The sequence below is a fragment of the Suricata suricatta genome, chromosome 14 (genome assembly GCF_006229205.1).
Source record: "Suricata suricatta isolate VVHF042 chromosome 14, meerkat_22Aug2017_6uvM2_HiC, whole genome shotgun sequence".
Lineage (NCBI taxonomy): Eukaryota > Metazoa > Chordata > Mammalia > Carnivora > Herpestidae > Suricata > Suricata suricatta.
Genome location: NC_043713.1, coordinates 71,566,892 through 71,580,634, shown reverse-complemented (window position 1 = coordinate 71,580,634; position 13,743 = coordinate 71,566,892). Strand labels below are relative to the sequence as shown.

Here is a 13,743-nt window from a genome sequence, read left to right as displayed (position 1 = left end):
AGTAACCAGTGTGCGCTCAGTCACACAAATAAACCCAGCTGATCTCCATGGTAGCTTGTGTGACAATCTAAAACCTCACTGTTTGCTGTTATGCTGAAACTGCTGGAAGACAGGAGTGCTTGTTAAGTCTTTTAAGTTTTCCAAACTTCAAAACTCACTACCATATCCTACAAAACACCATCTATATCCTTTAGTAGTTTGCAATTCGCACTTATTTCTTAATATTTTGTTGCCCTGGTAACAATGTTATATTGACTTGTTATCTGCGAGGTTACTTTGGTTAACTTTGATGAAGGTTACTGGAACATACTTTTATTCCATACATATAATACTACAGAGTAATAAAACCAATAAATCTGAGGCCCAGATGGCTCAGTTGGTCCAACTCTTGGTCTCAGCTCAGATCCTGATCTCAAGGTCATAAGTTCAAGTCTCATGTTGGGCTCCACACTGGGCATAGAGCCTACTTTAAAAATAAAGAAAAATAAAGAAAAAATAAAAAAAACAAAAAACAATAATTCTTGGTTCTTTATTCAAGTGTTGGAGTCTTCATTATTTTTAAAAGACCAAGGACATTTGCTGATTTTTAGTTGATTTATCTTCATGTTATTGAATTTCCAGAGCTTTTTATATATGGTGGATTTTGGTCTTCTATTGATTGTTATATCTGCTGCTGAGAAGAAGCCCTACCAAGGACGTAAGGTATCCTGCCTATGTAGACTTCCTCCTGGAGTTAGAAACAAGAGGCTGAGGCAAGATGGAAAAGATGAAAAAGGACAAGTAAGAAACTGAGTGAATCTTCATTGCTAATCTCCTGGCCTCCAATCATTAGTCCCTATTCCTGACTACTCAGGGGATCCTGGAAATACGAAATAGCATATACGGGTAGACTTCTGGTACAGGCTGTGGGACTGTTTTGTTGGCTGCCTGCTCCAGGATGTTCAAGATGCGGCCACGGGTCTCCTGGCACAGATCAGTACCCAAGAAAGCCTCCACTCGCTCACGCCATGCTGCCAGTTTCGGCCGTCCCTCAAAAAGGTCCCAGCCAAGAGCCACAGGCTGTGGGGACAAAGATGAGAAAGTTAAAAGTGACACCCAGGACCCAATGTCAGGCCCCTTCCCCAACCCCCACGTGAGGCCCAGGGCAGTGGGTCCAAGAGCACCAGCATGAAATAGCACACACAGGAGGGAAGCAGGAGGTCAGGGCTCCAGCACCAGTTCAAAGAGAAACTTGCTCTGTAATTCTGGGCAAATCCCTAGCTTCTTATGGGCCTCAGTATTTCTGTCTAATGGGCATAGTGGTAGGAGGAATGCTGCCCACAGATGCTCCTCTACTGGCCCAGCTGGTACCTGCATCAGCTCCTCCAGCGCCATGATGTCGGCCAACGTCACCTGCTGGCTGTTGAGGAAGTCCCAGTACCCCAGGAACTTGTCCTCCAGCTGCTGCAGAGCCCGAGCCATGGCGGCCTTGTTGCGCTCCACCTTCTCCTCAGTCACATGGATACCAATGAGTGGTGCCAACACCTGATGGCGGCGAAAGGTGGGCTCAGGCTGTGGTCCCTGCCTCCTCCCGGGTCCCTGACAGTCAACAGTCCCCACTGGCTCTCCTCACCTGGGTCCACAAGGGCACGCCAAAGGTGCCACGGATGCAGTCAGCGTGCCAGCCCAGGTACTCGTGGACACGAACCCGGGCCCGAAGTTCAGATGGGTACCAGTGGTCTGCCGTCTGGTACTGAAGGCTCAAGTAAATCAAGATGGCGGCGCTGGAGATACGGGCAGGAGCAGTGGCTGTGAGGACCCTGGTTCTTGGCCTCTCCCCCAGCTGCTCCCATCCTCAGTGGCCCCTCCCCTTGCTGTTCCCATCCTCAGTGGCCCCTCCCCCATCGGCTCCCATCCTCAGTGGCCCCTCCCCCAGCGGCTCCCATCCTCAATGGCCCCTCCCCCAGCTGCTCCCATCCTCAGTGGCCCCTCCCCCAGCTGCTCTCATCCCTCAGTGGCCCCTCTCCCAGCTGCTCCCATCCCTCAGTGGGGTTCTGGGGCTTCTCTGTACTTGCTGGCCTCCATTCCCATCTGCAGCTCCCTGGGCACTGCCCCCTCTCTCTCCCCTCACTGTACCCTCCACAGTTCCCTCCTTCCTTTGCTATCTCAAGCATGGAATCTGGGCCAGACCCTCCGCTTTGCGCTTTGAGAGCCTCATCTCTGTGATATCACAGCAGTTGCCCTATGAGCTGGAGACTTGTCATCCCATTTGCATGTGAGAAAATGAAGGTTCAGAATAGTTGAGTGCCTTGTCCAAGGCACAGCTCAGAAAAGGCTCTCTGGGCCTCTGGAATCTTGCATCAAGTCTAAGTGCATGGGCTGGGGACCAGGAGGGGAAATATATCCTCAGATCTGCCATGGGTCCCTTCTGACAGGTCCTCTGACCATCACTCCTGTAGCTGCCTGACTTTTTGTCCTCTGTCTGCCTGGTGGCTGGTCCTCACCATGGGTTGTCACTCTGGAGAGCAGCCTGAGGAGTCAGGAGAGGCCCTTTCAGCCTCCACTTGTTGAACCTGCTCTCTGTGCAACTCTGGATAAATGTTCCCATGTTCTCTTTTTAATTTCGTTAATGTTTATTTATTTTTGAGAGAGGGAGAGTGAGCACAGGCAGGGTAGGGGCTGAATGAGAGGGAGACAGAGGATCTTTGCGCTGACAGTACCAGAGCCCGAGGCGGGGCTTGAACCTACGAACCGTGAGATCATGACCTGAGCCAAAGTCAGACACTTAACCGACTGAGCCACCCAGGTGCCCCCCCATATTTTCTTCTAGTAACCCTCAGGGTGGGGAAGGAGAGGCTCTGGGGTCCAGAAGGAAGGACTAAGACAAAAGAGGTACACAGGTATGTTGCATCAGACCCCCATCATCGTGATCACCTCCCTCCCCACTCTCCACCTCCCTCGGCTCTCCCTACACCCCTCCCCTCACCCTCACCTGCCCTGAGATCGAGAAGGCTGGGGTGGGCTGGGGGCTTAGGAGGAGGGACAGAAGGAGAGCACCTTTCAGTCAAGATGAAGTCGCCATCCTTGAGGGTGGGAACCTTCTGCAGGATGTTAATCTGGGAGAACTCCCTGCTCAAGAGGTGCCCTGTAGAGGAAGAAGTAAAAAAAAAAAAAAAAAAAAAAAAAAAGAACCCTTCAGAGCAAGAACCACACCAGCTGTGCCCTCCCTCTCCCTTCTCCAACCAGAGCTCTGGGGGCCAGGCTGGGCTAAGAAACGGCTGCGTCTGTGGGGAGGGCTGGGTGGAGCCATGGCTGGGCCTTGGGACCGGGAACAGGGATGCCCTCCCTGCCCTGCCACCTCCCAGGATGGCTGAAGGGTTTCGGTGGGCGCAGCGCGGTGCTCCAGATGGATGAAGGGGAGTTATTTGGCCAGGACTGGGGTGGTCAGGGGGAAGGGAGGCAAAGAGGGGAGGCCCAGCAATTCCCACCTCTAATTTCTCACACTACAGCCATGTCCCCGGGGTCTGTAGGGCTTTATGACTTTAAATACAGGCTTTCAAGGCGGAACTCTGAAAACGCAGTTCAGTACCTTTTCCCCGTCACACAGTATAGAAATAACATTATCCCAACATCTCGAAGGGGAAAGCTAAGGTTCAGAGAGGGACTGTGGCCTGTCCAAGGCCACACAGCAGAGGGCAATCTCTGGTGGGAGACGCTGAGAAGAACAAAGACAAAAGAAATGTAGATAAAATGAAATTTCCTTACAATTTGCATCTCTTTGATAAATACCTGAGATAGGCAGAGTGTGACTTTCCTCAAAGAATTCACAACTGCCTTAAGGTTAGTGCTTTGCTAGAGGCAAAAAGCAATGTTAGCTTAAAGACAGCCAGACCTCCAGGATCCTAGAAGTCTTTGTAACATACAGAAATCCCATTAGAGACTTCCTTTGTCTCTACCTGCCTCCCTCCACCCAATTCCAAAATATATATTCAGTTGCACCTCATGATCCTAGTGCAGCTCTTTCTCCCTACGGTCTTCTGTTTCCACACTTTATTAATAAAAGCACCTTTTTGCACCAAAAAACATCTCAAGAATTTTTTTCTTGACTTCCCTCACTGGCCCCAGATTCTTTTTGGTGCCCAGCGTTGGGTTGTTCCTCTTGTGGACTCTAAGCCTTGGTGCAAACTTGGTGAGTTATTCCCTCTTCTTTTTCTTTTATTTCAGGGGCTTTTTAAGAGTGTGGTCTTATTGGAACAGTTTCACGTCCATTTCTCAGGCTGCAATCTTCTAGCCCGTGGCTACGTTACAGAGAGGAACAAAAGCCTGTCTTTTAGCTGGAAGTTAGTACCTTGACCAGAATAATAATAAGACCCAGATAATTGGTGCCTCCTTCGTATTCTTATTCTTATACAAAGTTGCCTTTCTTGGGCATGGGACAGCCGCCAAGCAGAAGACTCTCATGTGAGGTTTCCTCCTCACTAGTCCAGTGTGATCCCCTCCACATCTCTGGTCTAGCCTCTTCTGGCCGAGAGACCTCCACTCAGAGCCAGCCCAAACCAAAACCCGATCGAATTAAAACCCAGCCAGGACTGTTTCCTGGGATAGTGGGCTATAAAGACTACCCATGTTGGGATGTCGCTTACACCATGATGGATTTCTGTCTTTACTGTTCATCAATGTCCCCTACTTAAAATTGAACATCAGGTATTTCCTCTCCTGCAAATTCTTAGCATTTCCATGGGTTAAAACAGCAGGGTCTCTTGATCCATCTACTGGCACCTATTGCGTTCATACTGTGTCCAGAAAAACAATAGGGGAGCGAGGGGATATCGACATCCCTTCAGTAAAGACGTCAGTATGCAACATGGCTTTTTGAGGGATGCCTCTGGTTGCTTGGAACACTAGCAGCCCTTGATATGATCCCGAGTGGGATGCCACCCAGGACTCAGAGTGGGTTATGGTAATGGACTTTTCCACTTTTATAAGACCATGGGATCTTCCTCTTCAATCCCTAAGGTTCTCCCTTGGGGCATCTCTTAACCCATTGGAACCAATTTGGATTGCAAAATTTAAAGAAGAAGAGACTCATCTTCTTCTGTAATAATGCATGGGCTCAGTACTCCCTAGGGGATGAGGAAAAATGGTCCATTAATGCAACAATAAACTTCAATACTATATACCAACTAGATATCTTCTGCAGGAAACAAGGCAAATGGCCCAAAGTGCCCTATGTCCAGGCCTTCATGGTCGTAAATAAAGATCATGACATAAGGGCTTCTTACAGAATGTGTTTAGCCACAAAGCAGGTAATAACCCTCCTCTGAGCATATTGGATGATGATTGTCTAAATAGGGTCCCTCCAGGGCGCCTGGGCGGCTCAGTCGGTTAAGTGTCCAGCTTCGGCTCAGGTCATGATCTCACAGTTCGTGGGTTCGAGCCCTGTGTCAGGCTCTGTGCTGACAGCTAGCTCAGAGCCTGGAGCCTGTCTTCAGATTCTGTGTCTCCCTCTCTCTCTGACCCTCCCCTGCTCATGCTGTCTCTCTCTCTAAAATAAATAAAAACAGTAAAAAAAAATTTTTTTTAATAGTTTCCCTCCTTCTGACAAGCCTGGGCTACTAGAAGAATCATCATGCAGTTCAAACAAGGAGGACATTGGCTCTGTTACTATCCCTCCTTAAAAGCCCCAAGACCCTTTTGTGCCCAGCCCGGCTCGATATACCAGGAGCTGAACCCCTATCTTCCAGGACCCCCTCCTAAATCTGGAATATATTTCCTTGGGAGTTGCTAATGGAGAAGTGGGGACAATTAGAGTCCCTGTTCCGTTCTCCATGGCAGACCTGGCTCAGATAAAACAATAATTAGGACGATATTCTGAAAACCCTTGTCAATTTATTGAGGATTTTCAACAATTATTATGTTTGATTTGACCTGGCAAGATATATATGTCATATTAACTTGTTGTACCCATGAGGAAAAGAACCCTATCTGATCAGGGGCTCAAGAATTTGCTGCTGAACCAGCAGCCAGAGATAGAGATCATTATGCAGTAGGGGGCGCTGCTGTCCCAAATACTGAACCACATTGGAATTCTGCAGGCAGGGAAAGGAAAAGAGGAAACCATAAGATCACTTGTTTAAGAGAAGGAATGAAGAGAGATTCTAAACCTGGAAACTTTGTTAAAATTCAGGAAGTCCCTCAAGGAGCTGATGAAAATCCAGCTGTATTCCAGGGTCGTTTGGTAGCAGCCATCAGTAAAATATACAAATCTAGACCCAACATCGCCTGAGGGAAAAACTATATTAAACATTTATTTTATATATCAGTTGTCGCCTGACATCCACTGATAGACTAAAGTGGTTTTAGGCCCTCAAACCCCCATCCAGCGCCTACCAGAGGTAGCTACTGGAGTTTCAATTCATTTACTTTTTTTTTAACCAGGCTCCATTCCCTGTGTGGAGCTTTGAACTCGAAACCCTAAGATTAAGAGTCACCAACTGAGCAAGCCAGACCTCCAGGATCCTGTAAGTCTCTTTAACATACAGAAATCCTTTGAGAGGCTTCATCTCTACCCGTCCCCAACTCCTACTAAATATACAATCGGTCACTCTTCGCAGTCACAGTGCAGCTCTGGCTGCCCTCGGGTCCTGTCCCCTGTGCTGTAATAAAATTCTTCCTTGACCATTTGCTGCGTGGGCCCACATCAGACTCTGGGGGAGCGAAGGGGGCCACCTGGGCTATGGGAATTGTTTGGAAGAAGAGGGAGCGCCTGGGTGAGGAGCCTGAGCGAGCCCAGGGCCTGCGGACACGAGGAGCCGGACTGGGCCCACCTTTGAGCAGCTCCACTGTGCGCAGCTCGAAGGGGATGCGGTTCTTCATGGCAAAAATGTAGACGGCGCGGCAGGGCTGGGACAGCAGGTCCAGGTAGAGCTCCAGAACCATCTAGGGGGCGGCGAGGTGACGGGCTGGAGACTGCAGTCCAGGGAAGGTACTTGGCAGGGATCCGGCGTCCAGAGATATAGGTAATCGGGCCCCTCCCCTCTGGGGCTTCCGCCAATCGGCGGACGCGCACTGTCCCAATGGGTGACCAATCCCGCCCCGCACCCCCCGCCTCCACGCCCCCAAATTTGGCCCCAGCCGGGATCCCGCCCTGGCCCTAAACTTGACCCTTCTCCCTCTTGCGGGGGAGAAGCAGATTTGAGGGAAAGGTTTGAGCTCCACTACCTGCCTTGTTAACACTTTGGTGACCGGTTTCACTAGCATCTTAGTGGGGTCTCAAGAAAGAAAGAACGCAGTATCTTTAATCATCGCAAAGTCGACCCCGTGTTTTGTAATCAAGGGCTTCTCATCACCAACCATGCGCCTGAACACAAACCTTTCAGGAAATTACACTTTCGCAACAGAAACAGACCTTGTCAAAGCACACAATGCTTTCAAGTGTCTTACGGTACCATTTGCCAATATTTGCTTTCGAGAGAGTAATTAGTTTTCTCCTAATCCAGGATCCAGTCTCCCAGGCCTCTCTTTCCCCCTGCCGCATCAGGAGGCCATGGGACTCATGTGGCTGCACTTCTTAGATGTGACAATAGATGTCACTGCGAACCAATAAATGGGGTCTTTAACCTCTGGTTATGAGCCCATCTTTCCTTGGGTGTTGGTGCCCCTGCTTGGTCCATTTGTGTCACTTCCAGCCTGAGCCCAGAGTGGCTCCCATGTCACATCTGTCCTCCTCTGGGGGCCCCGGTGGATGTCTTCCCTCTTAGATCCTGTTTGATGGCCTCCCTGTCAGAGATCCCTCATACTTGTTTGCTTTCTTGGGCCTTTTCCATCTTGGCCCAGGGCATTGGGAGTGGAGGTGGCCTGTACCTTCTGCATCCACACCACCTACTTTGTTGTTGAAACAGTTGGATGTTTTTCTTTCAACAGACACTGCAATAAATTATAAGAGGTAAAGGAACAGTAAAGTGTAGGTAAACAGTCACTGTGAGTTCAGCATAGGTGGCAGTTATGTCTGGGAGGGTGGCCACGCTGAACTAGCCATGTTGAGCACTATCATAGTTGGGGGGGTGGGCAGCAGGATCCCCAGATTGCCTTCCAGGAGGAGAGAAAGAAGAGACTCCTGGAAGTGACCTTAAATCCCAAACTGGTCTCTGCAGAGGGAAGGGCCTGAGCTAATGCTGGAAGCAGGAAGGTTGAGTGTGTTTGGGACTCCAGCAGCGAAGGGTATGCTGGGAGACCAAGGTCAACGTGGTAAGATGAGCACAGGCTCTTGAGCCCCGCTGAGGACTGGGCGTTAGTTCCCAGGAAATATTAGTGCCCAGGTATGTGACCAGCTGGGCGGGCAGGGCCTGACCTGACTGCTGGACAGCAGAGTGAGAAGGGAGAGCTGGGTGGAGGGCAGGATGAAGAGGGAATCTATCAAAGGCAGAGACTTCTTCTGCCAGAGGCCTGCAAGCTTTTGAGGGAGGTGAGAGTGGCTAGGTACCAGGATCCTCAAGGCCACTGCCCCCACCCTGCCTGCAAATATCAGAGAGGGGCCCACCGGTGCCATCCCACCTGTAGGCCCATGCCTGCCTGAATGAGTGCTCGAGTTGTCATGATGACTGTGTCCAGGGCACTCTGGGCATGCCTGCCTGTGTGGACCCAGGCGAGATGGGTGATGAAGGAGTATAACAGGTGTGGACAAGGCCAGGGTGTTAGGGGGTGCGGGCTGAGCCCACCCACTTGACACACGCTGGTTCTGCTCATCTGTAGGCAGGTGCTCAGGGAAAAGTTGGGAAGGAACTGAGCCAGACAAGTTCCGGAGGGGCAGGGCTTTCATCTCAAGTCCCCAGGTGACACTGGTTGACTTTATGGTACCGAAGGAGCTACTGGTGCAGGTATGGGCTCAGACCAGAAGGGCAGCCTCCCTCCGCTGACCCTGCCTGGAGACCCCAGGGGTCTCTGTTTGACAGAGGGTGGGTACCTCCCTGGCTTGCCTCAGGTCCTGTGGCTGCCCTTGGGCCTCAGGTGGGGTCACTGGTGTGGCTATCCCTGTGTCCTGGACCTGTGTCCCCAGAATCAAAGCCTCAGTACTGGCCCATCCATGAGCCCTATGACCCATGGGGTTCTTGGCCGTGTTGCAGTGGGAAAAGTGGTCATGGTTGCTGGCACAGCAGGAGTTAATGGAGACTTTCCCGGGTACAAGGTTGTGCCAGGGCCACAGTCCAATCCTGAAGATCCTGGGGCAGGTGGTCAGTCCCTCCCTGGGACCCCACCAGAGTTACATCATAGGTTTGCTTGGGGGGCTGGGAGATAAAAAAAAAAAAAAAAAGACTCCTCTCTGGTCACCTATTTTTGGCCTTTTCCCTCTACTGTTTTCGGTTTGTCTCTGAGTCTCTCTGTTGGATGAGCGAATGAATGAACAAATGAGTAATGAATGAGTGAATGAGAGTTCCTTGCTGCCCTCCTCCCTATCTCTGTCTCCCCATTTTGCTTCCAGACTTCTCTCTCTCTCTCTCTTTCGTCTATTCCTCCCCTCTCTCGCTCCTCCCTTCACCGCAGGGCTATGGCCTCTATCCAATATGGTAAACCCACTTGGGGTTATCTGTGCAGGGTTGGGTTACAGGTCCCAGGACTCCCTGATGGCTCTGGGGATGCCAAGCCTGAGCCCAGCCTCCATCTACAGACTTGCTGGATGGCTGCCGGCTTTGCTGGGCCTGCCTGGCTTCCATTCCTTCTGTCTGGGCTCCAGGATGGCTGGTTCTGGACAGCCTGGCTCCTGGAGACGGCCCGGCCCTTAGCCTCCTTCTTCACAGGGGAAGAGTCTGAGTCAGCTGTGTTCCTTCTGCAGCCAGTGGCCTTCAGGGCCCCTCCTTGGGAATGACAGTGCACTTCTGCAGGGGTCAGCTTTGGGCTTGTTACCAGTCCCTCCTTCCTGGGAACTCCTGTCACAGCCCTAGGACCCTGCCTGATCCAAGCAGAGTGGCCAAGGGATACAGGGTCTTCACTGGCTGGACTGGGCCATGAACTATCCTTGAAACCAGCTCTGCCCAAACCACATGTCCTGTGAATATGTGTGTTTGTAAGGGGTGGAATGTGTCCCTCAAAGTCCTGCCTGGCAGATTTCAGTTCCTATGAAAACAATGGGGAAGGCATTAGAGTTTGCTTGCGTGGTCAGTGGCTCTGACCTCCTTAGGTCTCTGGGTCCGTGGGGGCCCTGCGCCACAGCCCCACCCTCAGCATCTCGAGACTTGGGTTCTACAGAAGAGAAGTGCACGGGACAGTCCAAGAGGAGGACTGAGAGGCAAAAGGACAAGGTTAAGTTGTGCGGGGTGAGGGGGACACTGCAGGGCTGAGAGCACTTGGGAGCCTGGGATCAGATTTGGACTTGAGAAAGGAGCTGTGTGGACCAGGACAAAGAGCCCTGGGACGGAAGTAGAAGGGCTGGGCAGGAAGCTGGTGAGGCCAGAGGGGTCAGGTCTGGGTAAGGAGCCGGAGGACTCCAGGGGGCTGGCCTGAGCCCCAGGGGGTGGGGGGCACCGGAGGAGTACAGTTAAGAGACGCCTTTACCACATCAGGCTGTCAGGACAGTTACTCAGACTGGAGAGAGGGGAGGCCTGGGCTGGGGGCTGGGGGCGGGGGGCGGGGGGGGGGGGGGGGGGGGGGGGGGGGGGGGGGGGGGGGGGGGGGGGGGGGGGGGGGGGGGGGGGGGGGGGGGGGGAAGGGAGCGTGTGAGTGTGAGCATATAAGTGTGTGTGTGAGAGACAGAGAAAGACAGAGAGACAAAGAGATTCTGTGTGTGGGACTCTGTGTGTGTGTGTGTGTGTGTGTGTGTGTGTGTGTGTGTGTGTGTGTTGCTATGTGTGAGTTTGCGTGAGTTTGTGTGTGTGAGTGCGGGAGGCACAGGCGCAGTGGCCAATAGTACGCCTCTGCCAGGGAGCCTCCTACCTCAGCAGAAGGATTGTGAAAGACTCCCTGGCTGCCAGGAGGCAGAGATCCGGGGAGGCCCAGCCGGAGGGAAGCAACAGGACGTGGGTGTGTCCTGGGGCTGTAACACCCAGTGGAGGAGGAGTGGGGCCAGGCTGGGGACCCTGCTTTGAAAAGCCAGTGACAAATATTCAACAGCCCACTCTGCCTCCATTCCACAGAGAGGCCAGGAGGTGGGGCGTTTGGCAGGGTGCCCAGCTAGTAGCTTAGAGGAAGTAAGCTTGGGGGAGGGGAACAGACGTCTTTGGGTCCCCTTTGGTGGGCGGGGCAAGCAAACCTCCTCGGAAGCAGGCTTAGGAGGAAAGCAGAGGAGGACGCTGGGCGGCGCAGGCATGCCGCTGGAGCTCTTTCTGGACCTGTACTCGCCCCCCTGCCGTGCCATTTACATTTTCGCCAGGAAGAATGGCATTCCCTTTGAGTTTCGGCCTGTGGAGCTAGGGCGAGGTGAGTCTTGGCTAGCCTGGCCTCCGGGGTGTGTGTGTGTGTGTGTGTGTGTGTGTGTGTGTGTGTGTGTGTGTGTGGCATCCAGGAGCCAGACCTTGCTTAGCCACCCATCCTCTGCACCCACCAGCGGAGCACCTGAAGCCTGAATTCTTGAAGGTTAACCCCCTGGGGAAGGTACCTGCCCTGAGGGATGGAGACTTTCTGTTGGCTGAGAGGTAACAGGGTTCTGGGGTCTGTGGAGACTTGGAGGGCGGAGGAAGTGGAGAGAGGATGGCAGAGAGCTGATGGCCCCACACTTGGACATCTTTCCAAATTGCTGTGGTCCCCTCTTCCTCCTTTTAGCTCACCCAGCTTGGGGGCAGGAGGCTGGACTAGGGGACTAGGAGGCTAAAGATGAGCTTTAGCATGGGGCAGGCGGCAGTGGGCAAAGGTCACTCTGTCAGGCCTGGACAACCAGGAAGACCTAAGCCTGAGGTTAGCCCTCCCCTGATGTCCCAAACCTTGTCTTTCAAGTCACAGGAGCCAGGAGCTAGGCAGCCCCAGATTTGCTCTAGGCTCTGAATCCCAGTTCCCCACGTCCCCTCTCTTGGCCACAGACAGGTCACAGAACTGCACGTCCTGTGTTTCACTTCTATAAAATGGAGTAGTGCTACAGCCCCTCCCAGGACCTGCCCACGAATGGAAACTGGGCACCACCTTTTTCCAGAAAAATTTTTCTAGTTGCCATTATGTTTTTATTATTTGACTTAGAAATTGGGGGCCAGGAGCCTAGGGAGCACCAAGAAAGGGGTTCTCCTAGATCCTCTCCCCCAGACCAGACCCTGGGCACTAGGGAGCACTGGCCTGGGAGGGAACTTGGGGACCCCTTGGGCCAGACGTCCATGGCAGGTCTGCCTCCCTCCCTCTCAGTAGGACCTGGTGCCAGAGAGCTGGTGGGGACTGGAGGCAGAAGGCTGGCTGGGTTGGGAGTCAGGAGGGGTGGCGGAAATGTGGGTCCACGGGGGAGCACTTGGGGACCACATGGCCCGTGGTGTGGTGGGGATGTGGGAGTGGGGATGGCCTCCCCTGGAGGTGGTGTTGGACAGAAGTCCAGTCAGATTACCCTGTTTGTGAGCTATGAAGCTGCCTAGCCCTGAGGGGAGGGGGACTCTCTGACACTTGCTTGCAGTGTGGCCATCCTTTTATACTTGAGCCGCAAGTACCAGACGGCGCCATGCTGGTACCCACCTGAACTGCAGGCCCGTGCCCGCGTCGACGAGTACCTGGCGTGGCAGCACACTGCCATCCAGCTACCTGCCACCAACGTCTACCTGTGTAAGGTGAGCCTCCCTGCCCTATTGTACAGGCTTGGGCAGCGACCAGAACCCCAAGTACTGGAAAAGACCTGTTAGCCCGTGTACAGCCTGCTATCCATTGTCCCAGGTAGATGTCTGTAATTGATTACAACATTCTTTCCCTTGAGTCTGATAAATCCTCAGAATCCTTTTGAATACGGTGCCCCAGGGGTATCACTAATGGATGGTGCCCAGGGAGGGGTGGAGAGGTGGTTGAGGATGTGTGGAGGAAGCCAGGATAAGCTGCCTCTGTTCCCCCTGGGGCCAGTCCCTCCTGCCCCACTTCTCGGGGCAGCCCGTGGACACCGTGCGGCTAGACCAGCTGTTGGGGAGGCTGAAACCAGCCCTGCAGCACATGGATCAGGAGGTCCTGGTGGCCAGGCCCTTCCTGGCCACTGAGCAGGTCTCCCTAGCCGATCTGATGGCATTCACGGAGCTGATGCAGGTAAACTCCCTCTGTCTACTTGCCCTCTGGGAGGACTCTGGGCACGGGGCCGAGTCTCCTGCTCCAGCTACTCTGTCTCCCCAGCCCACTGCTGTTGGCTGTGACATCTTCCGAGACTGGCCCCGGCTGGCAGCTTGGCGAGCCCGAGTAGAGGCTGCCCTGGGCCCTGAGCTTGTCCAGGAAGCCCACAAGCGTGTGCTACAGCCTCGGGACCCCAGAGACGCCCAGCGGGACCCCCAGCTGGCACAGGAGCTGGTGCATCGGGTGCAGGAGCGGCTCGGCTGAGACGGGTGCGGTGCAGCCCATTCCCCTGCACTCTGTCCCCCGAACAATAAACATGCTGTGTGCCCTCTACTTGTCTCCAGCTGCCTCTGACTTACCAAGTAGGGTCCCCCCACTTCTGAGAAGAATCTGGAGGGACAAGAGGTCTTCCGAGATGATGCAGCCTACAGGAAGCAGCACTCAGGCCTCTCATTGGCTTCCAGTTACTTTCCTGAGTTGCCGGTGGCTGAATTCCACTGGCCACTGCCCATCCCAAGTCAGACCAGAAGTTTCTGGGATTCTCTCCATGGCACA

General features: G+C 53.2%; 2 protein-coding genes across 2 annotated transcripts; one reads left to right on the top strand and one right to left on the bottom strand.

The window, feature by feature from the left end:
* Positions 1-513: 513 nt before the first annotated feature.
* On the bottom strand, positions 514-7,800 carry LOC115277959 (glutathione S-transferase theta-2B-like). Its single transcript, XM_029922377.1, has 6 exons — positions 7,779-7,800; positions 6,807-6,918; positions 3,037-3,124; positions 1,613-1,763; positions 1,351-1,524; positions 514-1,059 (listed from the first exon to the last, which is right to left on the bottom strand). Exons 2-6 carry the CDS (start codon positions 6,916-6,918, stop codon positions 850-852), a joined length of 735 nt encoding a protein of 244 aa, XP_029778237.1. The 5' UTR covers positions 7,779-7,800; the 3' UTR covers positions 514-849.
* A 3,146-nt stretch (positions 7,801-10,946) lies between these two features.
* On the top strand, positions 10,947-13,521 carry LOC115277697 (glutathione S-transferase theta-1-like). Its single transcript, XM_029922010.1, has 5 exons — positions 10,947-11,388; positions 11,516-11,603; positions 12,557-12,707; positions 12,991-13,167; positions 13,252-13,521. Exons 1-5 carry the CDS (start codon positions 11,277-11,279, stop codon positions 13,450-13,452), a joined length of 729 nt encoding a protein of 242 aa, XP_029777870.1. The 5' UTR covers positions 10,947-11,276; the 3' UTR covers positions 13,453-13,521.
* The last annotated feature ends 222 nt before the right edge of the window (positions 13,522-13,743 follow it).